Consider the following 27,895-nt stretch of genomic DNA (forward strand, 5'->3'; position numbering starts at 1 on the left):
AACACACCAGGCCAGGGGACTGGATGTAAGAATGGGCGAGACTCTGGCTATCCCAGCTGAACAACCGTCTTGACTCAGCAAACCCCAGCATTGTAGCAGATCCTGGAGTAATATTTCCACACAAATAGCATCCCAAGAGCTTACCTAATTAGACACATACAGAGCCACTAAGCACTCCAGGGTTTAGGGCAGCTGCCAGGGTGCACAGCAGACCCAGGGAAGGGGGAAGGGTGTGCTGTACAGCTAAAACCAGAGCAAATTCCTAGATTCCTCAAATATAAATCACAAGCCCTTTAATGGCAATGCTGCATAATAAGCCCTTCAGCTTTCCAGGTCTCATCAGGGAAACACAGGCAGTACATGAGAAGGAACAGATGAGATTTGTGATCCTGCCTTGTAACTGAATCCAGGGCTCCAGGGACACAAAACAGAGATTCAAACACACGGCTCTCATCTCCTGTTTTCTTCAAGCCTTCGTCTCTCTCTTGGCACTCAAAAGGCATGTGCCATGCTCTCTTATTCTCATCCCCATATGCCAAGAACCTCCCCTGAGCTCCGGGGAGGCTGCACAGCTTGGGACGCTGAAAGATGCTTTTTGCTTCACTAAGCTGTGGCAAATGTCTTGTAAACGCTAATTTCATGCTTTAGATTTCCAGAGAACTGAGCAAACAGTTAATTCCCACAGTCCACTGTCAAGTTGGCCTGGATGCTTCTAGATTAACTGACAAGGGAAAATAAGAGATTAAATGTCTCACTCCAAGATCACACAGCCAGCAGCGCAGTCAGAGGCTAAATCCAGGCTTCCCACTTCTCCAATCGGGAGAGTGAGGCAGCGAAACCAAGCGAGGTGTGTGCAGCAGTGGAGCCAGAGCCAGGGACTCTGAGGTTCACAGTTAAACACAGAAGTCCCACAGCCATGCAGCCCATCTGTGAAAACACCTTTGGGTGGATTCAGTAAACCAGGGGTGTCAAACTCATTCTCACCATGGCGGGGGGGGGGGGGGTGGGACACATCAGCCTCCCAGTGGCCTTCAAAGGGCAGAATGTAATTACATTTTGCCCTTTGAAGGCAACCATGAGGCTGATGTGGCCCCCGGTGAAAATGAGTCTGACAGCCCTGCAGCAAACACTGAGCACTTCCAGATTTGTCTGCTTCTTTCAAAAAAAATCCTCTGGTGTTTACAAGAGCTCTGCAGAAGCTGCTGTGAAGCTCTCCAGGGGAGCATCCTTCTGATGTCACCTGCCTCATCCCAAGGGGACTGTGTTCAAAACAGAGGTCACGCGGCAAACTGCCCTCAGCCTCACTTATGCGTATGGCCTCTCCTTCCTTCCACAACAGCCTATTCCTCAGTGTGTCACCTACCAGGACAGCAGGGCAACAGGGGGGTGTCCGGGTAGGGACAGACCAACAGCCTCCACAGTTGGAGAAGAAGGCCCGGAGGATCAGCGTGCCAGCGGAGCTGTGTGGCACAGGTAAACGAGAGAGTTCCACCTCAGCTCTTGTATGGATGTGCTCATTCCTCCCCTCTGCAGCCCAAGGGGAAGCCAGCAGACATGGGGAAGCAGCTGCGTACAGAGGAACGTCAGCCTCCGGGGAGCAGCGTGGCTGTCTCACACAGGCCAGGAGAGCCCTGCACAACGGAGGACCATGAGAGGTCACAAACATACTCGCAAATCCCTGCCAAGTCCCATTACCAGGCTGACTAAAAGCACTTTAGAAGAAAAGAAGGGCAACTACTTTTCCTCCACCGTCAGGAGATTTGCTGCCTCTGATCCAATCTTCCCACTTCCAAATCGGGACAGGCTGAAGAAGCTGGAATCAGATGAAATTATGCTACTCTCCTGACCACTTTCTGAAAATCCTTCTACAACATGCCATGTCCTTGTAAGGCCCTGAGCTTTGTCTCTCCAACACAGCTCGTGCAGAGGACCTGTGAAGCATTTAGTTAGGACATCTGCCAGGAACAGATTTAAGCTCACTGACAACTTAAGAGCAGTGGCTCCTGCTTAATGGGATGGTAAATATGGTTAATAGGAAAGCATCAGTTGGTTTTAGTGTGTTTATTGTAAGCTTTTGCTGAACCTCTGCTTTTCAGTTCCCAGTTACTGTGCCACTCACACGGGAAAAAAAGAAAAACAAACATCAGAAACACAGTAATTGCACGTGTTCCTGTCCTTAATTTGTTTCTTCCTCTCCAGCAGCCTTGCAACTCAGAGAGCATTTTCTGAGGTTCTGTCCTAGCTGGTCAGAGTGAGCCATACCACCCAGGAGCTGCTGGGGCACAAGACCGCTGAGCTCCCTCAAGATCCAGAGCAATGTAAAGCCGCCATACATCTCTGCTCTTAGTGGTTCCCATACACCACACTAGAGGGTTTTGTGGCAGCCATCGGATACACATCAGGCAGCAATTTGGTTTCTAACGTACCTGTTCTGCTTCTGCTTCTAAGAACATGAGCCTGTTTTGCCCTCTTCATGGACGCCGCAGCTCCACAGCAATGTCACTATCAACCCTCTGTTTGCCAGAGATGGCTTTTTTGTCCTGTTGTGACAAAAGGCTGTCCCAAGACCAGCTCCTAAAAGAGGATTTGGTCAATTCAGGCAACCTCAGAGGAAGAACCACAAGGCCCGGAGCAGAATGTGACAGGAGATGCACTGCTGGCCTTTGCTGACAGGTGAGGAAGCCATGGCAAGGTGGGGCAAAGCCTACTTGCATTGCAAGGGCCACCAAAGATTAGAGCAGACAGGAGGCGCGTTCCCAGCAGTGCCGGGGCACGCAGGGTTACAGTGGCAGGTTGGGGCAGATTCCTTCCAGCAGCTCGGCCAGTTTCTCCAGCTTGACACCGTGCCCCCAAGCAATCCCAAACTCACTGGGTGTTCAAACCCATATTCCGCCCCCAGAGCCACCTTGCGAAAGGGAGGTGGACAGAGGAAACCCAACTCCAAGCCAACTCACTGGGGGAGGCCAGCAGGGCTCGGTATCCCTGCTGGTATCTTCTACCTCCTGCTTTCACTGCAGCACCCACAGAAAACTAGCTGGAAGCAAATGGAAGAAGCAACCTGGTCCACAGCTCTGCATGTTTTGGAGGGGAACATCCCTGTGCTGGGCAGCGCTCTGGTCCTTGGGAAATGGGAATGCCCATCTCTGGCAGAGGCGGAACACCCCCATGCGAAGTGGTGCCATGCCGCCTCCCTGGCTGCCACTGCTCCCAGGAGGTGTGCAGCAGCACACTGGCTTGAGGCCAGACCTGGCCCACCTCCACGCTCTCCTCAGCCTTCACTCCCATGACATTTGCTGACACTGACGGGTTTCCCAGCCCCGGTAAGAAGGTCACTCAGTGAAACACAGCATCCTTCATCCCGGTACCCAATTACTTCGGGAGGCGACGGAGCCACTGCCCTGCTTTCTGCCCTCGAAACCTCGACACCGACACACAAGGAGACCCTGTCCCTCCCCGCTAGCCGGCCCAGAGCCATTTCCTACGGTGCCTCCATCTCCCCCAGCTCCCTGCGAGCCCCCACCCACCCCGCATCGTCCCAGACAGCGGCAAAGGGGCACGGATAGCTCAGCCCCTCCAGAAACGGGGCTCCCGGTGCTCCCCGCGGCCCAAACCTCCGGGTCCTCCCTTCTCCTCTTCCTGCCCCAGCGACCGCGGGCTGGAGCCGGGTCCCGCGGCAGCCCCGCCCGGCCCGGCGCGGCGGGCGAGGCGAGGCCGGTGCCGCGCGGCCTGCGCGGCCGCTGCACTCACAGGAGGTCGGGCCGGTGCCGGTGGAGGATGGCGCAGAAGGCCAGGCCGTCGCGGAAGGAGGCGCTGAGGTCGCGGATCTCCACGCCGTGGTACCCCTCGCACTGCCGGCGGCACCAGGCTTGCAGGGCGCCCCGCGGGCCCGACATGGGGGCGGCCGCTCCGGCTGCTCCTGCTGCTGCTGCTCCTGCCGCCGCCGCCACCAGCCCAGGGGCGGGGCCTCCGGGGGTGGGGCCGCGGGGCTGTGAGGGGCGGGGTCTACAGGGGGCGGGGTCTCCAAGGGCGCGGTCCCCGGGGCCCGCGGGGACCGGCCGGGGACCCGTCCTCTTCTCCGGCGATCGCAGGGCGGCTCCCCGGTGCCTGCCCGCTCCCTTGCAAGGGGAGGGCGCCGCAGCCCCTCCCCGGGCCGGCAGGGTCAGACCCCGAGCAGCTGGAGGGGCAGGTGGGAAACACGTGAGGGAAGGGGATGCCGCAGTCCCCTACAAAGGGAACCTGGATGCTCCAGGGAGCAGGGCCAGTCCCCGGGGGCTGTGTGCTTGCAGGTAAGGCAGCAGGTTGTGGAGACACACCAGCTCCATGGCTTCCTCACAGTTCAGGGAAGGCTGAATTCTCAGAGAAAACCTATGAACAAGAGTTTCAGCCTGTATTTCCACTCCATCCTTGAAGAAGAGGGGCCACAGCAAGCGGGAACTGAAAACAGTTGGGGCTGAACTTGTTTAACTTCAGCTAAAGGAAAAACAAAAACCCAGGCAACCTCATTTCTGGATCCTCTTTAGGCTTAGGTGGCGGCTGCTCTCCGCAGCAGCAGCAGCTCTCTGCAGGCCCGAGGGGCGCAGGTCACAGCAGCGGAGGACGTGGAGAGACCTGGCACTGGGGTTCATGCAGGACCTAGGGGTGGCTCCGGAGGTAGGCACGAGGCCAGGGAGGGCTTTGAAGATAAGGACACTTGGAGTTGCAGGCAGCACTTCACAGGAAGCCCTGGAAGAAGTGGAGGAAGAGCACGATACAATCTCAGGAACCTACGACATGGAGGAGATGGATTGTCAGGAGAACTGGCTTTCATGTTTAGTGTGATGGTCTGACAATGATAGGGGGGAAACAATATTAAAAGTTACTTTTTTATGATAAACATTTTTTTTTCATTTCTAAGTAGGCGAAGGGGAGGCAATAGCTACCTCTCTGGAAGACAGATCCATCGCACTGCTGCCAGTGCCAGTCCCAAATCAGTAAGAATTCCCTCTCAATTTTTTTTATATTCCTTTCTCCCATCAGATCTCATGCTTAGCACCCTCCTTCCTCTATTCAACTGTTTTATTCTACCACTCCATGGCACCAGAACCGTAAGGACTAAAAAATAAATTCTGCTTGAATGGCTCGTGTAGCCTCCTCCTCCAGTGCCTGCGATAAGCTGTGGTTTAAATCACTGGAAAAGCTACTGTGTAGAGAAAAAGGAAATTAAGTATTGTCTTAGTTTGGTAACGACCCAGCTGGCTCCTCAGCATCCCCCAGACCTTCCTGACAGCATGTTCCTGAGGTATCTCCTAAGGGGTGATAAAGGATGATGCAAAGGAACCAGGGGTATTTTCTTGACTGTCTGTTCCAGGGTCCATAATCACACTCAGCCCTTCACAACTGCAGGTCAGAGACATAACCTTCTGCTGTGGCTCCCTGATAAAACCATTCTGACCACAGCTGCCTGAGAACACTTCCACTAACCAAACCCCACTGCAGCAGGCAAGGCTCGAGCTCCGGCAAATCCACCCCACCTCCCTGCAGACGCCTTTCCAGCAGCAGCGGGGCTCTGTTGATGCTGCTGAATGCCCTGAATTCCTCCTTGCTTCAAGCAGTGCCAGGCACCACAGCTCGCTGAGCCCATCTTTCTGCCCCATGAGAGAGCTGCAAGCGCTTCCTGGCTTTGTTCCACCAAGTGCCAGTCCCACTGAGTTAACCTTCAGCGGTCCCTCACAGCAGGCGTGGAGCCAGGCAGACCAGCGGATGGTCTCTGTGCATCCTCTGGAAGCTGCTCTGGCAAACACAAACACAAGCAGCAGCATATTCACGTACCTGAGAAGCGCCTGTAACTGCTGGAGTGTTTAAGATGATACATATACTCATGAAAAGTCTGTAATTCCAACATGCCAATCACAGATTAAAAATGGACCAAATCCCAGTAACACATTGGATTCTTTTGCTATGAACTATAACTGCTCATGGAGATACTACCCTGCCAGAGGTTCTGTTGTGTACCACTTCTATCTTAGCGCAAGATTTAGGCTTTGTATAACAAGAACACAGGAGAGGTGTTGCTGCTGTGGTAAATATACACCAGCAAAAGTGCCAGCCCTAAAAATAAAAGGGAACGGATTCTCTCTGTATCATACCCAGCTCCCCTGGGCTGCCGCAATGCAGTGGCATCTCAGTCCTTTGATTTCTTAATGATATAGCTGCATCAAAGCCTTCAGAACTGGAGGCAGCAAGTCCTCAGCATGCACCTCACTCTGTGCTGCCTGTACCCTGCATGCCCGAGTTACAGAATTTGGGGATGGGAAACGCAGTTTACTTTTGAACAGCATCTAGGACACTAGAAACTTGACTCTCATTCAAACACGGCGTTTAATCCAACAAAGGCTAATTATTCCCAACTTCTAAACAGATTCACATCCGAAGCCAAGCTGGACTGCCAGGACCCCTCTCTCAGCGGAAAGGAACGAGAGGGAGGGGTACAGAGAAGCAGATGGTATATACGAAGCACCCTTTGTGTAGCTTTCCTGTTACACACAGGTTTTTCTCTTGCACCTGTTTCTACCACTCAAACTATTTAAAGGCAGCAAAAGGAGAGGGGATAGAGGGCGTGGAGGGCCGATGAGATGCGATTCATTCTTTGCGTTCTCTTCCCCAATATTTTTTAGGCTCTTGATTCCCCTTTATAGGGCTAGTTTTCAACTCGTTTTGCTCTTTCAAGGCACTGTAAGCTTGCCTTGAAGAATCCGAAGTGGCTAGAGAGCTGGGAAAAATAGCATTTAAAGAGTTTTAATAAATTAAACGCCCTCCGGGAAGTTTCCAGAGAAACTGAGCTCCATTAAATTAAGGGTCAGGACTTGGGTATCACTTGTGCTGAAATAAAACACAACCTCCAGCAAGGACATCTCATCAGGTGACCGAAGTTAATGTATTGGTTGAATGCTTACAAAAAATCCTCACCCTTCCTTTAAAAACTTGTCAATCCACTTTTGAGCATTTTTACTTTACAGCAACTACTTTTTTTTTTTTAAAAAAAAAAAAAAGAGGGTTCAGAAGGCAAAAATGCAACCTTCTAGGAAAGCAACTACCACTAAGGTTTATTCCCTGCATGGGGCAAGAACTAAAAGGAATAATTTTAGCTTGCATCTCTTTCTGTATCCTGTGGAAACACTGTGGAACAGCTAATTTTCTCCCTGTTAATCAGTTCCGCAGCCTTTCTTGTTCACTGTGTGCAGTGCCTTTACAGAGCATGGAAAGAGATCTGCTCCCCACTGCTACCTGCAACAGAACAGATCAAAAAGAGCACAAACCAAAAGCAGCTGCCCATGTCTCCAGATGCAATTATATTCTTCCATGGAGGAAAAACAAAAGAGTACATCAGATACTGAATGCTCAACAAGAAAATTCCACTAATTTATTAGATGTTTTGTCCTTCATAGGATGGTTCGAGCCAAATGAGTCTGCTTATTTAAGTACAAAAAACCTTTGGAGCCACAGGAGATTCCAGAAATGCCAGAACCCTGTACTCCCCTCCCGCACCACAAAGAGAACAATCTCTCCCACCCACTTCTCTGCTCAGGCCAATCACTGCATCCATGGAAGTTCTAAGGTCTCTGGCCCATCTTCTTCAGGGTTCGATTCAGCTGGAATTAGAGAAAGCAAAGGTCAGAAAAATACATAGTGATTGACATACACTACTGTTCCCCTCAGCAGCCTTTACCCAATGCCTCTCCTTCTTCCTCTCCAATTCACAGACACAAAAAGCTCTCGCACAAGTGCGGGCAGTACGTGAACTAGAAGGGGAACCAGTGAAACTCCCTCCTCCCCTCCAAGACAGCAGAGGAAGATGTGGGGAGGAGAGTGCAAACTTCTGGCAGTGCTATCGCAATCCTGTATTGCTCAAGTCCCCACATCTCGGGATTTTGCTGCCCAAGTTTCCAGTGTGCAACAGCCTCTGTCAGGAGAGTGGGGCGGTGACAGAATGTCACCCCCTGGCTGAGCACAACCATGAAGTCATCTGTGCTCCAGGAAACTTTGTGGCCACTTTTTAGAGCCATTGTTGTGAGGGCAGAAATAGGATTTTGGTTGTTAGCGAAGGGAACACCGCAATTGTCCAAGGACAATGGCATCCAGACCCTTAAAGCGTTATCCCCTCTTCTGCTGTGGCTCAACTGAATGAGCACTTCTCACACAAAAACATATCATTCGTCAAAGACCAGCAGCTGCTGCTTAAACCACCTGCCTTTGCCCAGTGCCTCAGAGCTGGGACTCACCCCAGAAGGCACTGCACAGCTGCATCACCAAGCTTGCCTCCTCCAGGGCCTGCACAGCCCAGTGCTTACCCCGCTTTTTCTACAGAGCTACACAGTTCTCCCTCCAAGGCCTCACCTCCTCGAACTTGTGGATCTGGCGGATGAAGAAGTCCCCATAGCGTCGAGCAACCTTTGTGTCTGCGATGTGGATCATGTCCTGGGGAGGGAACAGCATGAGGTCAGGAAAAAGTCTGCGCTAGCAGGGAGACAGCAAGCACTGCCAAACAGAAGGAGCAACCAAAGGGGCTCCCTTGCAGCCCTGGTTCAGTGTCACACATACCGGATCTGTGCTAGTCCCACAGCAATCATCCCGTTCTCTGTGGGTTGCCTTCTCGATATCCTTGTGTGGGATGTGTCCCAAATCCACACTGTATTCACTTCCCCCATTCTTGCACACTCTGCCTGCTTTTGTCTCTCTTTTGCAGCAGTCTGACAGTCTCAAGCCCAGCTCATGCTCTGCTTCCCTCTACCTGCAGCTAACAGTCATGCCATCTGCCAGGAGAGCAAGACTGAGACACAGCATGAGACCTTGCAGGAAGATGCCTGTTCTAAGGACCAAGAACAAGGGGAAATCTGCTCTCCTTCCTAGCAAGAAACCTAATGCTTACTGCTGTCACACTGGAAAATGAAGTCCTAAAAGCCTTTTTTATGCTTCCTGCCACCTGGAGCTCCAAGAGCAGGATGATTACAGCATCACACCCTGTGTTTAGGTTCCTCCTAGAGGAGACCGAGCTAAATGCTGCTCCAGTGAAAAATGGACCTGTAACATGATCAAGCATGATTCCTGCTTTATCAAGCGAAGGAGAGATGTGGGGGAGATCTATAAAGCTGACAATCCCACCTGACACACTGACAGCACTATTTGTCACCCAACTGTCACCTCCCAAGAACACTGACAAACAGTCCCCATTGTCCCAAGGAAGACATTTAGGACCTTTGTCTTCTGGGTGCAACAAGTGGCAAAGCTGCCTGCAATACCCTGTTGCTGCTTATCCACTGATATGTCTATTAAGTGGGGCTACGACTTCACTGGGGGCAGCCAAGCTCTTCACATGCCAAAGAAGGAAGGGATGTTTCCTAGAGACTGGAGCAAAACCTGGTGCTGCCACTTCCAGTATTTCCTGGGTAAAGGAGTTTCCTAGCCAGCTGGGGGTAGATACCAACCTTGTCAATATAGAAGTCAACCTCAGAGGCAGACTGGAACTCTCCATCCAGGGCAGAAATGCCACTGGTCCACACCAGGTTCTTCATCTTGTGCTTGAAGACGAGCAGCTGGATACGAAACTCCTGCTCTGTGAGGTCTAAGAAGCCAGCCAGCTTAGCCACAGGCATGGTGGTGTAGAGCTTGAGGAAGCTACGGATGGTGGAGAGCTGGGCCTGCTGCTGAACTTCATCGGCAAAGACCTTGAGCTGCTGCAGGAAGGGCTCCTTATGGTAGTTGGGGTGCACATTGTCATAATTGGGCACCACAGGGGAAAGGAACTTGGGGCAAGCGTAGCTGAAGAGCTCCTCATAGACTTGTGCATCACCCTTCTGCATGCGCAGCATCTTATCCCCGTATTTCTCTCGCAGCTGCAGGTGGATGCTCTCATCTATGCGCATGGGGTACATGGTGAGGGCGATGGCCAGGAGTGCGTGCATCTGCTCGTTCTGCTTGTTAATCTGAGACAGAGAGGAAAACCTGTTAGCTTGTCAATGTGCTTGGGCTTTGTGCTGCAGGAGGGAGCAAGGAGCTGTGTTTTTCACAGACTCTTTACCCAGAGCACTGGTGGTCCTGCTGAGCAAGGGGGAAAGCATAAAGCAGTAGCGCCTCTGGGCACAGCAGATACATGCTATATCAAAGGTCTCAACAATAAAAAAGAGGTCTGGACAACAGGGAAGTACAGAGCAAATTTATCCAGAACCATAGAGAACCTGGATGGCCAGAAGCAGGTTTGACTGCTTTGGTGCAAGAAAGTGCAGAGAGGAAGGGAAGGCAGAGAGTCCAACAGCCATCTCCTGACAAGGGACAGTTATCAGAGGCCAGTGAAGAAAAGACTGAGAGGGAAAGTTTATCCAAGTGTGGGATGAGACAGCTGCATGGCTAGAACAGACATACCAAATTTCTGAAGTGTCATGGAATTAAGAATGGCACGATTTGGCTATGCAAAGAGTCAGAAATGAATCATAAGGATGAAGAGGAGACAGCGGCAGCAGGGGATAAAAGAGGCACCAGAGACAGCTTAGGTGGAAAAAGATAGGAACTTTGTTTCGGCCATGCTGAATTAAAACAGTCTGTGAATGATTATCTGATAATGGAAATATATCCAATAATGGAAACAGCCTGAAATGCAGGACTGGACTAGGAACAGGACTGAGTTTAAAGCAGCATCAACAAGAATATCATTAGTAGCTGATATTCATTAAGAACACTGCCTGTAGGGAGCGTGCAGACTGAGTCAGGGCAACTGCATGGTGAACAACCAAAGGAACTACTAATGCACCTAAGAAAAAATATTGCCACACATGGCAAAGGAGGTGAAAGGATCCCCAGTCACCACCAGCAGCATAACCTCTGAAAATAAGGCTGGACTGTCAGATGTAGGTCATCAAGTGACAGAGAAGGGGCAGGAAAGAAGACAGCAGCCTTTTCTTTTGGGAAGCCTAGACCTATGCTATCTCTTACCATCTCGTACTTGTAGGTCGTCCTCTGAAACATGCTCTTGGTCCTCTGAATGTAGAGCAGGATGTTGGCAAAGACACGGATGGCATCCTGGTAACGCCGCATCATAAGGTATGCGAAGCCCACATAGTAATATGTGGTCACCTGGCACTCAGGCACTCGGGAGTACATGCTCTTTGAAGGAAGGATCAACACGCTATGTTAGAGGAGAAACAACCACCTTTCATCCAAACAGCTCATTACCCAGAATCCAGCCACCTCTGCCTTCACTCCCATTCCAGATACAGAAAGGAGAGGGTTAATTCAGGATACCTCACCTCCCACCCATCCCTGCAGCAGCTTCCTCCCTGTTTATTAGGTCATCCCATTTCCTATGTTTTCCAGTTTCAGCTTCCTGCAAGCAGAAGACTCTTGCACTGTGCTGAATGTTGCTCTGCTCAGTTCTCTTTCCCCTTTTCACTCCATGCCCAGTACCAGACAGCACACAGACAGATCTGAGCCGAGCCTGCGTCACAGCTGGACTTTTGTTACCCACTGTTATCACAAGTAGCACCCAATTCTAGAGCAAACACATGCAAGGTGGGAATAAGCACAGTGAGAACAAGAGTCAAAAATAAAAGAATGAGCCATTGACCAAGGTGGGAACAATGTGTCCAGCTACCACTGCGCTACCACTTATAGTTCAAATAATATTCCCTATAACACTGCTTTGCACAACACAGCAAACAAACCTCCTTAAAAAACTAGGCATATGTGTTACAACAGCAGTCACTATCATATGGCTTGATTTAATGCCAAAGCTCCAGCTGTGCTCAGCACACACAAGTGTGGAACTTGACACTTCTGCCAGCTAATCCTATAAATAAACTCCTGACAACAGCTACAAACAACTCCTCAGCTGGAAGATTCATGATCGCAATCTTTCACCAGCATATCTGAAAAGAAGCATTTGGAGAACCGCAATGGAGGGCTAAAACATGTAGTACTACCTTCTTGTTGAGCTCGATGTTCTCCAGAACCTTGATCGCTTGGTAGTAATCACCCAGCAGAGAGTGCAGCCGCAGCAGCCCAACCAGGCTAAAATAGCCCAGCATCTTGTAGAGAGAGTGGCGACCGTATTCACCAGCCACGCTTTCTGGGTCACCTAGGAAAAAAAAAAAAGGAACTGTGATGCTTTCTTCCAAGGGAGCAGGCTCTCCTTTCAAGACACAGTCTCCCACAGCATCCTTACAGCTAAACTGAGGGAGTGAGGTCTGGACGATCAGGTAGCGAGGTGGACTGTGAACTGGCTGAAGGGAAGAAGCCAGAGTTGTGGTCAATGGGACAGAGTCTAGTTGGAGGGCTCTATCTAATGGAGTGCCTCAGGGGTCAGTACTGGGGCTGGTATTATTCAATATACTTATCAATGATTTGGATGAGGGAATGGAGTGTACTATCAGCAAGTTTGCTGATGACACCAAGCTGGGAGGAGTGGCTGATACGCCAGCAGGCTGTGCCACCATCCAGTGAGACCTGGACAGGCTGGAGAGTTGGGCGGGGAAAAATTTAATGAAATATAACAAGGGAAAGTGTAGAGTCCTGCATCTGGGCAGGAACAACCAGCGTAGGGGAAAGGGACCTTGGGGCTCCTGGTGGACAGCAGGATGACCATGAGCCACCACTGGGCCCTTGTGGCCAGGAAGGCCAATGGCATCCTGGGGTGTGTTAGAAAGGGGGTGGTTTGTAGGTCAAGGTTCTCTTTCCCCTCTACTCTGCCCTGGTGAGACCACACCTGGAATATTGTGTTCAGTTCTGGGCCCCTCTGTTCGAGAAGGACAGGGAACTGCTGGAGAGAGTCCAGCGCAGGGCAACAAAGATGATTAAGGAAGTGGAGCATCTCCCTCATGAGGAAAGGCTGAGGGAGCTGGGTCTCTTTAGCTTGGAGAAGAGGAGACTGAGGGGTGACCCTATTAATGTCGACAAATATGGAAAGGGTGAGTGTCACGAGAATGGAGCCAGGCTCTTCTCAGTGACATCCAATGGTAGGACAAGGGGTAATGGGCTCAAATTGGAACACAAGAGGTTCCACTTAAATTTGAGAAGAAACTTCTTAGTGAGGGCAACAGAACACTGGAACAGGCTGCCCAGGGAGGTTGTGGAGTCTCCTACTCTGGCGACATTCAAGATGTGCCTGGACACATTCCTGTGTAGCCTCATCTAAGTGTTCCTGCTCCGGCAGGGGGACTGGAGTAGATGATCTTTTGAGGTCCCTTCCAATCCCTTACATTCGGTTATTCTGTGACCCCTACATTTACAAGCAAAAGAAGCAAGTCCTCAAGCGTAATCACCAGCATTTCTCACATAAGGCAAACAAAAAACAAAACCTCTTCCCAGTCAATCCATCCACTGATTAAAGCTCCAGCTCCAACACAAAGCCAACCAAGCCACATCAAATCAGAACAAGGCAGCACAGACACCAGTCTTGCTTGACATCGCCCAGCCAGCTCACCTCCACTTGTATAGACCTCCAGCTGTCGGTTGATGTTAGATTTGTCCACCAGAGAGTGTAGCACATTAAGGACACTGTGGACATTCCAGATCTTGGGGTTGGAACGAAGGAAATCAATTTCCTCTTCAGACTTCTTGGCTGTCTTGCAGCGGTACTGGCTGAAAGACTGGAACTAAAGCAAAAAGCAGAGATTCAGTGATGAGAAGCCAGTTCAGCTAAGTGCACTATGCTCACAAGTTGATCACACAAATGCATCACAATAAGCTACAAGTTGCATGGAGAAAAGCTTCATTTGAGATCACCTGACAATCAAAATTGCAAATTATACCACGTTTAAGTTGCAAAAAAAGGAATCTATAGAGAAAAAACAGTAGCATTTGAAATCTGTGTTACTGCACTCAGAACAATAAGGGGGAAAATATTTCCTAACTTCAAGATCTTAGACCATAGATTATTTCAAATCAGGTCAGCAATGTCTCCGTGAAAGCATAAAGGCCCCATTGACCATGAAATAGAAAACTGAAGTAAAACTACACAACACAATAAAAACAGTTTGAACAAGTATCTTCATAAGGTCTTTGTGATGATAGCAGATTTCAGTCAGTCTGCTTTGCACAAATGACCCAGAAACACAGGTGAGTTAAAAAGAAAACGCCTCTGAAGAGCAACTGAAAGAGAAATTTCAATAGCAGACAAGGACTCCCCAAAGAGTTCCCCGTAACTTAAAAACCTGTACCTTCACAACTACTTCATCTGCCTGGTGACCCAGGAATAACAGTGCTCACCAAAGTTTTTTGACCTGCAATGATACCCTAGCTATGAGAATCACAGGGAGGAAGGAGATGGAAGATGGTGCTAAAAGAGACAAAGCTGTCTCCAAATGGCCCAGTTTTATAGTCATATACCTGGTATATGAATTCATCAATGATATCCCAGAGCCACTGGTTGGGCAATTCCAGAGGAGCAGGGCCATCAGCATCTGCAGAAGAACATAAGTAATAGATGAGAGGATTAATACCTTGAGCAAGAACAGTGACATAACTGGAAGAACAGACAAATTAAAGAACACAAGAATTTTGCTGAAATGGGAGATGCAGCAGCAGATGAGTGAAGCTTCCAGTAAGGTGGTGATATGTAGCTCTACAGCTGCCTGCACTTTTAAAGCATATGAGCTTGTATCGGGTTAATCTCTGGAGCATGACTGCTCAGCAGCAGTAATTCTCAGGAGCTGTGCACAAATTCTAGGGTTTTATCTCAACCACTCTATTCTCCACAAGAAGTCTGGCAGGGAGGCACAACCTCTAACATTTGTTCCAAAGGGAGTCAACAACAGTAAGCAATTGTAAAACACTGTAGCAAGTCTTCTCTAGCTTACAGCTTCATTTTGCTTTTTAATAAAGATAAGTGAAGCAATTCTCAGCAAGATGGAAAGCTATTTAAGTTTATTCTTTACAGTATTTCAGAAAGCACCAGAAAGTATTTGGGTTTTTTGTGGTTTTAAATGCAGGCATGCCAAGTGCTCTTCATTCAACAAACTCGAACACACAAAAAGCTCACAGACTACTTCTCTCTGTATAGTCTATAAACAAACATGCTCCAGTTCTTCTGACTCTTTCTCCAGCTCTGCCCTCTTCAAAATTCACAAACCAGAAATGAACTGCAGCAACTCACTGAGGATGTAGTTGAAGAGATTGCAGTAGTTGTAGTAGGATTCGAACCTCTGCTCCAGCGTGGGCCCCCCCTGCAATGAGATATCCGCACAATCCGTTTTGTTTCAAGCACGGCAGAAGTGAGCTTATGGGCAACAGGGTGTAAAGGACAGTCAGCAGTCACAGCAGTAGAGGATCTATGTCAGAAATGTTAGAGCCAGTAGTCAACTAGGACACCCACCAGTACCACCCAGAAAAGCTGAAATTGTAACACTTCACGTACAGGCAGTTTCTCCCAGGATGACTGAGTTTTCAAACCTTCTGTGAACAGGATGCATTAACCTTCCTTGTCCTTCTCTGTCCAGATTTAAAAGTTTCCTATTACTTTCAACATCTTTTCTTCCATCTCCCCTCATGAGAGGCCTTAATAAATTGACAATTCTGCTTCTAGACAGTATTTCTAAAGCCTTCTAAAGACCAGTAAACACAGTAGGGAATCACTCTTCCTAGAATCATCTTCCTTGTTTGACCTGGAGGCACCTGAGGGCAGTCTGAGAATCACTAACAGCGTCACTCAAGAAACCAGTCTCTCCTGTTAAAGCCTGATTCAGGTTAATAGAACAGCCTTCTTAAAGTCTCAATTTCTCCACCCTCTGGTCCACACCAAAACTGCAGTTGTTAAGCATGTACTCCACATGTCACATGCCTGTTCAGCTTCTTTCCTTAAACAGCCAAGTACTACCATGATTTTTTCATTTACTTCAAATTAGCTTAAGGAAAAAAAGCAGTGAGCTTTATGGATTTTATGGATTTTTGTTTGTTTGTTTGTTTAGTTTTATTGACCATTATTCCTTCTGCTTCCTTCTCCTGTATCCCTTATAGTGCCCATGTCTCCCTCTCCGCAAGACACTCTGACCCCACTTGTTTTTTTAATCACAAATAATGTGCCCTCCTCTTGTGACACCCCCTCTCACCCACCTGCTAATCTGAAGAACAAATAAACAGCCACAAAGGACCACAAAATAAACAAGTGATCTATGGTCTTGCAGTTATAGCTCTACCAAGAAAGCTCAGTTCCCTCCCAAAAAAATCCTCCCTTCTTTCCTAACTCACTAACCACAATATTTGGTGTCAGTAACAAACTCTTACAGAACAACCTCCTCAAAACTCAGACCAGATCTTATTGATATATCTGCCAGGGAAACATGCACACTCATCACAACTAAACTAACAAGTTTCAGAAAGACAACCAAGTCTTCCTTTTCAGCAATCAACGAATCCTTACTAAACTAACAAAAGGCAAGAATTTTACGCTTCCCAAAATCAACTTGACTTACAGCTCATAAACCTATCCAATCCTGTCTTGCAAAAACTATGGAACCATTGATATTGGGGTAGCAACAGATTTTGGCAAGTTGTACAGCAGGGAGAAGTCAGCATGCAACCAACAGGAAAACAGAGGACAACCACTCACGCTGACTTTGGCGTAGATGTGCCTGTAATACAGCTCCTTGTAAAGGATGAGGAAAACAGCATCTGCAAAAGAGGATAGAATTGGACGTTAGCAAGCCATAAGCTCTAGGCGACTGGATTTATCAGATACATGGGTGGTGCTTCTCCTGCCACATTAATAAAGGCAGACACAAAAGGATACTTCCTTCAGTTCTGACTTTTTGCCAGGCATCTACTGAAGTGTTGCCACAGTACACAACTCAAGTAGCAGAAACACTGTGCACCTGTGCATCCATGTACCAAAAGTAATTTAGTTCTTTCTTTCTCCAGCAAGCAAAGAGAAAGGAAAAGACTTACCATTTCCCACCTGAGGGGCAATGGCCTCAGCCTCTGGCCATGGGGTATTCTTAAAAAACCTTTCCGTCAGCTTTGTCCAGCTGAAAGATAGACACACATGGCATTAGAAACTGTTTCTCAGTATGAGAGAGCTGGAGTTAGAGATCACAATACAGAGGCCTTGCATCATGCCCTTTTAAGAAATCCAGTGTTGAAACAAAGAATGAAAAAAGCAAACTAAGCAATAAACTCTTCAATTTAACCCTGAAGTATGGAACAGTTGTGCACATCACTTTTATGCTGATAACAAAACATAGCTACATGCACATGTGGGAGCATCTGTAGGGAACAGACACAACAATTACACCTCACGGCTTTCTGCAAACTGGTTAACCAGCACTACTGAGGTGACTTTTTGCTACCTTCATACCTGCTAGGCACGGGACTGGTATTTGTTTTCACACAGGTCACAACTCACCTAGACTTGTCTCAGGGTAACGGCCTGAAAACGTTTGTCTTTCCCACAGTGATCAAATCAAATGTCATGCTGCATTTCAGAGTAAGCCCAGGTTTGTAAGAAGACAGGCAGCCAGCCTTTCAAGAGCAAGGTGCTCTTTCATCACAGCTTAAACAGTGATTTCCCCTTGCGGGAAGGACAGCTTTGTACCTGTTCTCATATATGTCCTGGATCTCGTACACCTTTTGGTCAATAACATCACTGGAAACGCGGCTGGCCTGGAGCTCGTACACCTTCTGGTCAATGAGATCCGACACCGTCTTGTGGAAATACTGAATGAAGTTTTTGATGACCTCGGGGATCACCTGGTAGGTTTGCTGCTCGTACTGCCGCTCGTAGGCCAGGTCTTGCTTCGGGTCTCCTGAGGGGAAAGAGGAGCGGTGAGGCGGCTGCCGCTCGGCCCGGGCCGGGCCTGCAGAGCTGGCCGGGGCCCGAGAGGCCGCACTCACCCGTGTGCATGTCATAGTCGTTGGAGTAGGCGTAGGGGTCGTAGGCGGCCTGTGGAGAGAGGGCGGCAGCCGGTCAGCCTGGACACGACCCCCAGGGTCCCCTCCCGCCGCCCCGGGACCCCCGCCCCGCACCTCGTTGTCGTAGTCCTCCCCCGGGTAGGCCATGGCGGCGGCGGCGCAGCAGGGAAAGGGCCCCGGGCGGCAACGCGGGCCCGGCGTGCAGCGGGCAGGAAGAAGGGGTGGGACTAGGGGCGGAGCTGGGGCCGGCCGGCTAGACAGGTTTGCGGCGGCGGAGTGAAACCGTTCTCTTCTACTGGCTGAAATAACTGTCTGTCTTCAGCCTGCTGCGCTACGATGGGCCTGTTGCGCCCTATCGCCCGCCCCTCGCGCTGATTTGAGAATATGCCTACCCGTCAGCCCTTCTTTGGGCACGGCCTCCGCCTCCCGCCTCTCTTCGCCTTCCTTCTACCTCTCCCACTGCCTCCCCATTGGCTGCACCCACCGGGCTGCGGCCTGCGATTAGTCGAGCGGACGTGTCCCGCCCCGTTGCCATAGCGATGACCCGTCCCTCCCCTCTCCCCCGCACAGCGGCCCGGCCCGTGAGGGGATGGAGGGCGGCGGCGCCGCGGCAGCGCCCGACGCGGTGCCGGAACGGGAGCCAGAGCCGGCGCTGGGGGCTGGGCTGGCGCTGGGCGCGGCAGCGGCGGGCGCCCCTCTCGGCTACCTGCACGTCCTGTGGCAGCGGGAGGAGCCCGCAGGCAAGATCCCGGCCCGCCGCCTGCGCAGGGCCGCCCGCCTCCACCGCCGGCTGGGGCCGACGGGCAAGGAGACCCACGGTGAGCAAGGGGCGGCCCTGCCCGGGACGGCTCTTCTTTCGGGGCGCAGAGCCTCCGGCCTGGGGGGCCTTAAAGCGTCGGGTTCGCCGTGTGCGCGGCCTCTGGGAGGGAGGGGTTCGGGTCTGCTCGGCGGGCGGCGGGGGAAGGCGCCCGTGCTCCTGCCCGGGAGAGGGTGCCCGCCGGCCTGGGGGGACCCTGGCCGGCCTCAGGAGGAGACAGGGACTGCGATTCTTACCTCGCACCTTGGTCTCCAGCTTCCCGTTCTCTGGGCTGAGCTCACAGTGTGAGTGCTGGGATGGGATGTTTTGGTAGGGAAATGCTCCTTTCTCCTCTGTGCTTTCCAGTGATTTGTTTCTTTTCTCCATAGCGCTGAAAAGGCTGCGTGAAGCTGCCAATAGCAACGACTTGGACACAGGTAGGATTTCTGCCGAACCTACTTGGGACCTCTTCCTGGAAGGGCAGTTTTGTCACGGACCTTTACTTTAGGAGGGGAGGAGGGTGCAGACAGTTTGTGGACGTGGTGCTTTAGATGCTGCAAATCTAGAAACTGCTTTTCTGGAGCCTTGTTTTGTTTTCTGAGCAAAGTGAGCCTAGTTCTAATATTCTTTTGCCCAATTGTAAGCAGCAAGAGAGCAGTGTTTTGGTAAGGTGGAGAAATTATGATTATCTCAGCCATACTCTGTGTGATAAGACAGTGTGATGTAGCAGATCAGAACCAGGACTGTTGCTGGACTCTGCCTCTCACAGTGACTTCAGAGAAGGCTCATGGCCTATGGCTCCCTTTAGCTCTCAGTGCTGATTAGGTGGAGTTTTATGTGAAGTGTCCAGCAGCAATATTGGCAGATATTATCATCGTTCCTCCTTAGACTATACTGTCCCTGCAGCTGCACTGACCTAATTGTTCGCTTGGCCATTCTGTGAGCAGAATTGGAAACTGGCTTGTCTTGTAGAAACTCCCAGGATATCATGATGGGGGTTTGTCTGTCATGTTTCACTCTTCAGCTCCAGAATACACCTTGTTTCATGAACTGATGGATAAAGTTCACCTGTGAGCTGTCAGTACAGAAAGCTTGGCTTCAGTCACCAAGTCAAGAGGAAGAATGAAAGAATCATGCTTTTGAAAGTCTTGGTTTCAATCCATCTCAGAGTTTTCCAGCTGTGTTTGATACACAGGTTCCCCTGTTTGCAATCCTGCTGTGTTTTGTGTACTCTGCAACTTGAGGAAGTGTCTGATGAATTTATTTTTCATCAACAAGTAAAAAATATTTGCTGTTTCCTGTGGTGGCACTGGGTGGGAGAGGTTACGTCATTTCCTACAGGTTTAAGGGAAGGACAAGGTAAAGCATTCCCCATTAATGCTTCTCACTGGTGGCACTGTCAGTCTCCCTGTCTTTCTTCTGGAGTACCAAACATCTCCTCTTAATGCCACTTCTGTCTTTTCAGATGTTCCTTTCATTACTGTACCACACTTAGCAGTAGGTGTACAGGAAGAAATTCAAATGTGACTGTAATTTGATCTCTGGAAGCTTAGACAAACCATGACTTTCAGCGGTTTGAGCTATCTACTTTCTTGTCTGCAGTACTGGTCAGTCTTGACTGTTGCAGGATATGCCATCAAAGATCTCAAAATATAGTGAATCTATCAGTATTTTTAACAGCTATGGAATGAGCTTTATTTTACACACTGATTACTATATCAGGATAATCTCAAAACGACAGGACGAATAGCCCTTACAGGTGCCCTTACACATGTTCCTGTAGATGCTGCTTTTATGTCCCTAACATTTTCAGCCCTTACTGGTCTATTTCCTTTTGTTATACCCAATACTAGAGAGTCATATTTGTTTATCTGTCTTTCTATGTGAGCAGGTTTTTCCTTCCTATCTGAGAAAAGGCAGTAGTTCAGGTTACAAGAAGTGCCAGTGGTGGCATAGAAGTAGCTGGGTTGAAAAGTAGGGGGAACAAGTGTGAGTAGATGACAGTGTGGCTACTTGGGCTGTTTGCTACCTCACTTCAGTATATCGTCTCCTAAGGGTATATTTGCACTGTGCTGCCAGTAGGTTGGTGCACTCACCTGTGTGCCTCCCAGTCAGTAGCCACTGTTAGTGTGGCAAAACCTCAGAGTTTTGGGTGAAACTAGGAAGCGACGTATTCAAAACGAATGTGGAGAGGTGTTTTTTCTCACTGCATGGAGTTACACTGTGAAACTTCTCACTGCAGGTCCATGTTGATGTGAAAAGTTTACACAGGTGCAGAAAATAGCACTGCAGATCCATAGAGAAAGCCCATGGAGGGCCAGTAAACACAGGATGCTAATTCTGGCTTGGAAAGTGCCTGAGATGCAGCTGACCAAAGTCTGTGACAGTTAGTCCTGCAGCATTGCTGTCAGGGTGCTGGGCCATCTTGTCTAGACCGTGCTTTTGCCAAGAAAGGTTGGACCAGATGATCCTTGTGGTACCTGCCAACCTGGTATTCTATGATTCTGTAGGCATTTGCTGCTGATTGTCGTAGGAGCTTGAATATTTGGCTAGATGGATCCTTAGCTATGGTCATTATAGCTGTTGCCTTATCTTTTATGGCAGTATGTAGAAGCTGGTGAAGGCTGTAAGAGGGTGAAGGGTACACTGCCTGTGCTGGTTCTGCTGAGCCAGGATGCTCACTGAAGCCGGTTCAAGTCCGGTTCACTTAACAGCTGGCAGAACATGTATCTACCTGCAGAAGCCTGAGTAGCATTACCCCTTTCTGACCAGGTGGCCCTTCAGCTTACCTGTTTTCTTCTCCTCCTTGTCTCTGTCAGTGCAGCAACTCTTGGAGGATGGAACTGACCCCTGTGCCGCGGATGACAAAGGCCGGACAGCCCTGCACTTTGCCTCCTGCAATGGCAACGATCATATCGGTGAGTGGGGAGGGGGAGTTCTGTCATCAGACTTCTCTGTGGCAGAGATTTTGAAGGGTGCGCTTTATTTTGCTTCAGCGTGTGACAGAGATTGCTGTTTTCTGTGTGTTTTGTGGCAAAGTTGCCAGCTTAACTCTGGCTCCAGAGCCTGCCGTGTCCCCCTGCTGAAGGAGGAACAGGAGCTCGCAGCTCGAGGGCTGTACTGGTGGAGAAGGATGTTCTTAGTCCCAGTTCTGCCCCTCAGGGAGCCCAGGGACATTGGCACTGCCTGGCTTTGTGCCATATTCTTTTGCATTACTCTGCAAACCTCTGTCCCCAGCTTCTGGGAAGAAGCTGATGAGCTGAACAGAAGAATTCCTAAGGCAGCCTGGTGGCCTTCATGTGGACCTGTGGCCTGTGTGGTCCTGACCTGTGGGACAAATGGAAGGGACTGATATGGCTCCAATTCCTTTTTTCCAGTGCAACTGCTTCTGGACCATGGGGCTGACCCAAACCAGAGAGATGGGCTGGGAAACACCCCTTTACACTTAGGTAAGTGCCACACAGATGAGCTTTGCATGCAGAGAGGTGAGGTGAACACTGCCTTGCTGTTTCTTCCTTCCTCTTTCCTGTGCATCACACTGTGCATCCCCAGCTCTAAGTATCTTGGAGCAACTCTTTGCATTTTATTAGCTTCACTTCTGCAGAAGGCTTAAGGGTCAGAATTTGAGAAAATCCATTTCCTTCCCTCTGCCAACCCCAGGGAGTGCAAGGTCTGTTCCAGAGGGAATACTCAGGCTTGAGCATGAGATTACCCTCAGCAGCTGGGGTGTTCTTTCCGATGGCGAAGAGCCCTTTGGGAAACAGCAAGCTCCACTCTTGAGCAGAAACTCCTTTGTTGTTTGCTAGTACCTCTGAGTTGTGTGTCCTGTGTTTTCCCTCCCCAGCTGCCTGCACGAACCACGTTCCTGTCATCACCACGCTGCTGCGCGGAGGTAACATTTCCTCTATAACATTTACAGCCCATGCCTTTCCTGCCCTGCCCTGTTGATACTCCCCAGGGACACTAAGTCTTGAAGACAGACTTCACTTTCTGTCCTTGCTCGTGCATCTTGCAGGGGCCAGAGTTGATGCCTTGGATCGAGCAGGCAGAACCCCACTGCACCTCGCTAAATCAAAGCTAAACATTCTGCAGGAAGGACTCTCCCACAGCCTGGAGGCTGTACGCCTTGAAGTGAAACAGGTAGAAGAAACTATCTCGTGTTCTGGTTAAGTGGTGCAGCCCCTGACAGTCTCCTGCACCCATTAATGGTCAAATATCATTTAGCAGCTGGTTTAAATACCTGTCTGTAGGCTCTTAGCTGCTCTGGGAAGCATTTGACTTTTTTCTTCCATTTTCAGAGACCTTCCTTTTTCTCAACTGCTACTCTGAATTTTTGCAGGACCTCTCTTGGCTCTGGTAGGCCAAGGATGCATTGAATGTCTTAATTTTCAGGCTGTATAGAGCATTCTCTTTTCTTCTACCACCGTGTAAGACCAATGTCTTGTGACAGGAGAGGGACCACAGCAGGGGGCTGTCGCCATGGCGTACGCGTTCCAGCAGAGACTTGGCATTACTAGTGCGGTCTCCCCTGCTCCAACCTGTGGGGCTGCATCACAAGTGCACGAGGTGTTGGCCTCACTTCAGGAGCCATATAGGAGCCACGAGGATTTTCATCCTTGGTGCACAAGGAGATCCTGCTGGCGTGTGAAGTCCCTGTTCCTCACATTGAGGGAAGCTAGCTGGCCATAAAGAAAAGCTTGGTGCTCTCAGATGACTGTGTGGCTACTTGGGCTGTTTGCTAGCTCACTTCAGTACATCATCTCCTAAGGGTATATTTGCACTGTGCTGCCAGCAGGTTGGTGCACTCACCTGAGTGCCTCTCAGTCAATAGCCACTGTTAGTGTGGCAAAACCTGCGAGTTTTTGCTTTTTCAGCTCTCTTCTGTCTCTCTTCTCTCTTCTTAAGCCAGGCACAGGGATCACAACTAGTCCGTCTGTGGCTGATGAGCACCTCTGGTGACTCGCTGGGCTTTGCTGTCATTAGTGCTCTCTGGTTGCTTTGCATGTGTTCGTCTTTATGGCTCATGTACTCTGCCATGTACCACGGCGTCAAAGCTGTGCTTGGCAATTTAACTGTAATTAAACTTTTCCTGTAAAAACACCCGAGCCTGGTGCAGTTCTCTGATGTTTATGTCTTACGCCTGTTGTTTTCAGATTATCCAAATGTTGCGGGAATACCTGGAGCGTCTGGGGAGGCACGAACAAAAGGAACAGCTGGATGACCTCTGCTCCAGGTTACAGATGACCAGCACAAAGGAGCAGGTAGGCAGTGCTGAGCTAATGTGACTCACCTGCTTGTGTTGTGATTTCTGTGTTTAGGAGAATGCAACTGCTTGAGCAAGGTGACATTGAAGACGTGGTTATGGAAGTGTTCTTGCTCACATTGGGTAACATGGGCAAGTTACATGATGACTTGTGGTACTCCTTTGGGGCGGAATTACAAAAGCAGAAAGTATCACTGTGCCTAGCAGCTCAGCAGAGTAGCTGAAGATCAGATGGGCCAAGGGCACAGGCATTTTAAGGCTGGGATCAGCTCAACCACACAGAGTTGCAGGGCCTGTTTGGGTTTTTGTTGTTGTTTATTTGTTTGTTTGTTTTTCTACAAAAGATTGGCCCTTAGAAACAGGCTTAAAGGAAACAGCCCTGATGCCATTGTTGAGTTCTGGGTAGTGTAGTAACATGCTTCTATTTTAAGGACTGGATAAATAGCATGAGGTGGTCAAGCACTGACCTCCTGAAGAATGAGGAGAAGCTCTTAATGCCTTGGATTCAGATCTGTTTGATCATGAGGACAGAAGCTCTCCTATGCAATTGTGGGACCAAAGGGATCCTGTTCCAGTATAAACTCACTGTGGGTGTTACTGGCGGTCCTGGTGCAAGGGTGGTCCCTGCTGCACGGGGTTGTCTTCTGTGTTGGTGGTCAGCTGCACAACCGCATTCCTCTGCCTAACAGCCAACTGTATTCTGTCAGGTGGACGAGGTTACAGACCTCCTGGCCAGCTTCACGTCACTCAGCCTGCAGATGCAGAAGATGGAGAAAAGATAATGGGCTTCCAAATCATCTTCCTGATGCAGCAGCAGAAGCCTTAGAGAGAAAAAGAGGAAGCTGAAGCTTCCCCGATCGCTGAATAGACATTGCTGCCCGCGGCTGTTCCTGCCAGATCCACTCTCCAGTGGTGCTCAGACTGTCCCTGCGGATGCTGCCACAGCTGCCTCATGGAGAGGCAGAAGGCTTTGTACAACAGGCAGAGTGCTGCAGCAGAGACTTTTATAAAAAAAAAAAATCTGTTCTCAGATGGGCTGGCGCTGAATAGATTGCCCCATCCAGAGGTATTCTGCCTTCTCCTAAGTGCTTCAGTTTGATGTAAGTGGTGGCTGATGCCATATGTAGTCACCAGCCCTGACTAGTGTGCTCAGCAGCTGGCCAACATCACACAGATGCTTGGAACAGGCGCCTTTTGCCATCTGCGCCGTACTTAATCGTGTGGGGGAGAAAGTGGATGCCTTGGACAACAGAAGGCTTTGTGCTGTGAGAAGAACACGCGCTTAATTCTGCATGCTAGCAGCTGAGCAAACACCCTGCCTTGAGAAGCACACACCAAGGCTTAATCTTCACCTTCCCCAGAGCCTGCAGGCAGAGGGCAGAGAATCTGTCTGGTTACAAATGGGATACAAAGCTTTTAATCACTGGACTAACAGCTTTCACTGGCCTCATTTTTTTTTTAAATCACTGCTGTGATTTAGTGCTTAAATACTAGAGTGAAACACTTGCAAAAACACCCAGGCAGACAGCTAGCAGGTCAGAGCTGCCCTGATGCAATACTAGGGTTTGGAGGGATGGCACAGTTTTAGGCAGACATCTACATCTTGCAAAAAAAACCCACCATAACTGACTTTTGTGTTTCCTATTTCTGTCGGTCTTGGGCGAGAGGTCCAGTTGCGACAGGAGGTGTATATTCAGACATATTTTTTTGGGGCTGGGATGGAGGTGGATTTACAGCTCCCTCAGCAGCACCAAACCTAGAACTGACCTAGAATTGTTTTTCTTCCTTATTATGGAGAGGTGCTGCTCCAGGACCTTACATGCAGTGTGAGGAACAAGTTATGACCTCTGCTGGGAGCCTGAAGTGATGCAGCTGTGAAGGACGCAGGGAATTGCTCTTGCTGCTCTCTTGCTTCTGCCCCACAGTGGTTAGTAATGAAGATGTAGACAGCTTTGTTTTGGAGCAGGGGTCCGTGAAATCTTGTCAGTAGGGCACCAACAGCAGCAGAGTGACAAGAACGTGCCCAACAGCAATCTGAGTTCCCACCTAAATGACATGGTGGGCTGGCAGCAAGACCCATCCCACAATTTGGGAATCACTGGTTTGGAAGAGTTTGTTTTTAGGATTCAGCTTAACCATGCAACGACCACAGTCTGGAGCAATCTTCAGAGCCCTTCAGGTCAGCATGTTCTCTAATACCTGGCCTCTTGCCCAAGAAGAGGCTAAATGGATCTCTGTGTTCAAAACTGAGATACCAGAAATACGTGTGGCTTTTAGATGGGGTTCATCCATGGGCTGCTGGAGGCCATGACTGGGACTAACAGTCTTGCGGTTTGGCTGGGGCTGTCACTGTGAACTCTGATACTTCTTTACAATATGCTGGATGGGAAGGATGCTGAGGGGGTGGGAGACAATCTGACCTTTTTGTATTTTGAACTTCAATAAAATTATGTTGGCCTTTTCAGAGTCCTCAGACAAGTTCTCGCTCTCTTTTTTTTTTTTTTTCCCCAGAGTGGCTCACTTCTCTTTCTTTACATCTGTTCCAGGCCTCAGGCACAGCACTGGACTTCGTAACTGCTACTCTCATACCTGGTACTGAAATTAAAACTGACAACGCAAAGTTTTTTGAACTCAAACATCAGTCTGTTTGCAGGTCAAAGTACATGGTTGCTGACTCATCTTCTGATCTTGACTCCCACAGCCAAGAAATCCAAACTTTAAATCTAGTTAGTTGCTGTGAAACTGTACAAATAAAGGAAAGAGAATCTCAGTGGGATTGCTTCAAGCTGGAAGGTGGGATGTTTGCAAAGAGGAAAAGCAGCCTTGCACAGTCTGCACTCCTGCAGAAGTATGGAGCTGGCTGCTGAGCTGGATAAAATATCTGTGCTGTGGGGAGACAGCCAGGGGATGAGGAGATGGGAAGGGACATTCAGTCAGGGCAGAGAATTTCCAGGGTGGTGCCTGTGTGAGAAGCAGGTGACTTTCCTGTCCAGTCTTCACTTGTCTTTTTTCTTCCAGTCTTCACAGCCCAGTCTTGGTGTCCACATACATGCAGCTGACAGCGCTTCTCCACTCAACAACTTTGTTGCTGAGGAGACCATTAAGGTGCCCAAAGAGCAGGCGGCTGAAATGCTCTTTATTGCTGCAATTACCTTAGTTGCTGACGTCCACAAACCAGGGGCAGCTTGGAATCTTCCCTCAAAACCAAGAGTACACCGAGCTGGGACTCAGAGCGAAGCTTTGAACACACATGATGTTGTCTGCAGCTCTTCAGGCCTTTGTCTTTCCTGGTGCTGGAGTTTCTCATGACTGCTCCTGACTGCACACTCAGAGGGGAATTTGGAGGTGCTGCAGCAGCTGAGCGTTTGCCTCACTTCTGCAGCACTGCTGCCTTGGTGGGAGGTGAGGCAGCACTGGCAGTCCCTGGAGACTGGTACAATTAGCTGAGGCCAATAAAATGAGCAGGCTTGTAAGAACTTTTGCAACTGCTTTAGCAATAACACCAGATAAAGGGAAAAGGGGATCTGGTTTTCAGCAGAGGGGAAGGAATCACCATGGTCAGGTCTGCTTTCCTGCCTTGGGGCTGAAGCACTGGGCTGCTGAAACACTGGACTGAGAAAAGTTTTAGGTTTCTTTGCATCAGTTGGTCATGCCAAAGCCTTGCCTACCCTACTATGCTTAGAAGCTCTATCTCAAAAGAGAGGTAGGTGCTGAGGGCGGAAAGAAGCAAAGAAAAGGTTTCAGGGGAGAAGTAGATTGTGGCTTCACACTGTGCTGAGAGTTGTTCACTAGCACTGTTTGCTTTTTTCTGCTGCTCCTGGCCTAGAGTCTCCCAGCAGCTTTCTCCTCTGCCATTGCAACCCGAGCCACAGACTTCCCTGCACAACCTGTAGATGTGAGGCTGGTGGCAGCTTTCTGCGTATCCCAGAGGTGTCTTCTGCAGTGGCAAAGAATGAAAACAACAATAG

At 49.6% G+C, this 27,895-nt stretch overlaps 3 protein-coding genes across 4 annotated transcripts in view; 1 reads left to right on the forward strand and 2 right to left on the reverse strand.

The window, feature by feature from the left end:
• MICALL1 (MICAL like 1) overlaps nt 1-3,964 on the reverse strand; it is a 21,153-nt gene extending 17,189 nt beyond the window's left edge. The window contains exon 1 of one of the 2 annotated variants that reach the window (XM_065047364.1): nt 3,748-3,964. In XM_065047364.1, the coding sequence (XP_064903436.1) occupies nt 3,748-3,893 (146 nt within the window). In that variant the 5' untranslated portion in view covers nt 3,894-3,964. The remainder of the gene's footprint in view (nt 1-3,747) is intronic. The other variant, XM_065047371.1, reaches the window with a different exon arrangement.
• A 3,410-nt stretch (nt 3,965-7,374) lies between these two features.
• Nucleotides 7,375-18,224, reverse strand: EIF3L (eukaryotic translation initiation factor 3 subunit L). The gene is made up of 13 exons (XM_065047380.1): nt 17,983-18,224; nt 17,851-17,899; nt 17,552-17,762; nt 16,906-16,985; nt 16,571-16,632; nt 15,119-15,188; nt 14,353-14,426; nt 13,448-13,619; nt 11,949-12,103; nt 10,963-11,133; nt 9,462-9,959; nt 8,374-8,454; nt 7,375-7,628 (listed from the first exon to the last, which is right to left on the reverse strand). Exons 1-13 carry the CDS (start codon nt 18,013-18,015, stop codon nt 7,590-7,592), a joined length of 1,695 nt encoding a protein of 564 aa, XP_064903452.1. The 5' UTR covers nt 18,016-18,224; the 3' UTR covers nt 7,375-7,589.
• Nucleotides 18,225-18,415: 191 nt separating this feature from the next.
• ANKRD54 (ankyrin repeat domain 54) lies at nt 18,416-26,405 on the forward strand. The gene is made up of 8 exons (XM_065047435.1): nt 18,416-18,686; nt 19,054-19,101; nt 21,484-21,582; nt 22,042-22,113; nt 22,509-22,556; nt 22,680-22,804; nt 23,818-23,925; nt 24,635-26,405. Exons 1-8 carry the CDS (start codon nt 18,458-18,460, stop codon nt 24,707-24,709), a joined length of 804 nt encoding a protein of 267 aa, XP_064903507.1. The 5' UTR covers nt 18,416-18,457; the 3' UTR covers nt 24,710-26,405.
• Nucleotides 26,406-27,895: the final 1,490 nt, after the last annotated feature.

Source organism: Columba livia, chromosome 1 (assembly GCF_036013475.1).
Source record: "Columba livia isolate bColLiv1 breed racing homer chromosome 1, bColLiv1.pat.W.v2, whole genome shotgun sequence".
NCBI classification, from domain to species: domain Eukaryota; kingdom Metazoa; phylum Chordata; class Aves; order Columbiformes; family Columbidae; genus Columba; species Columba livia.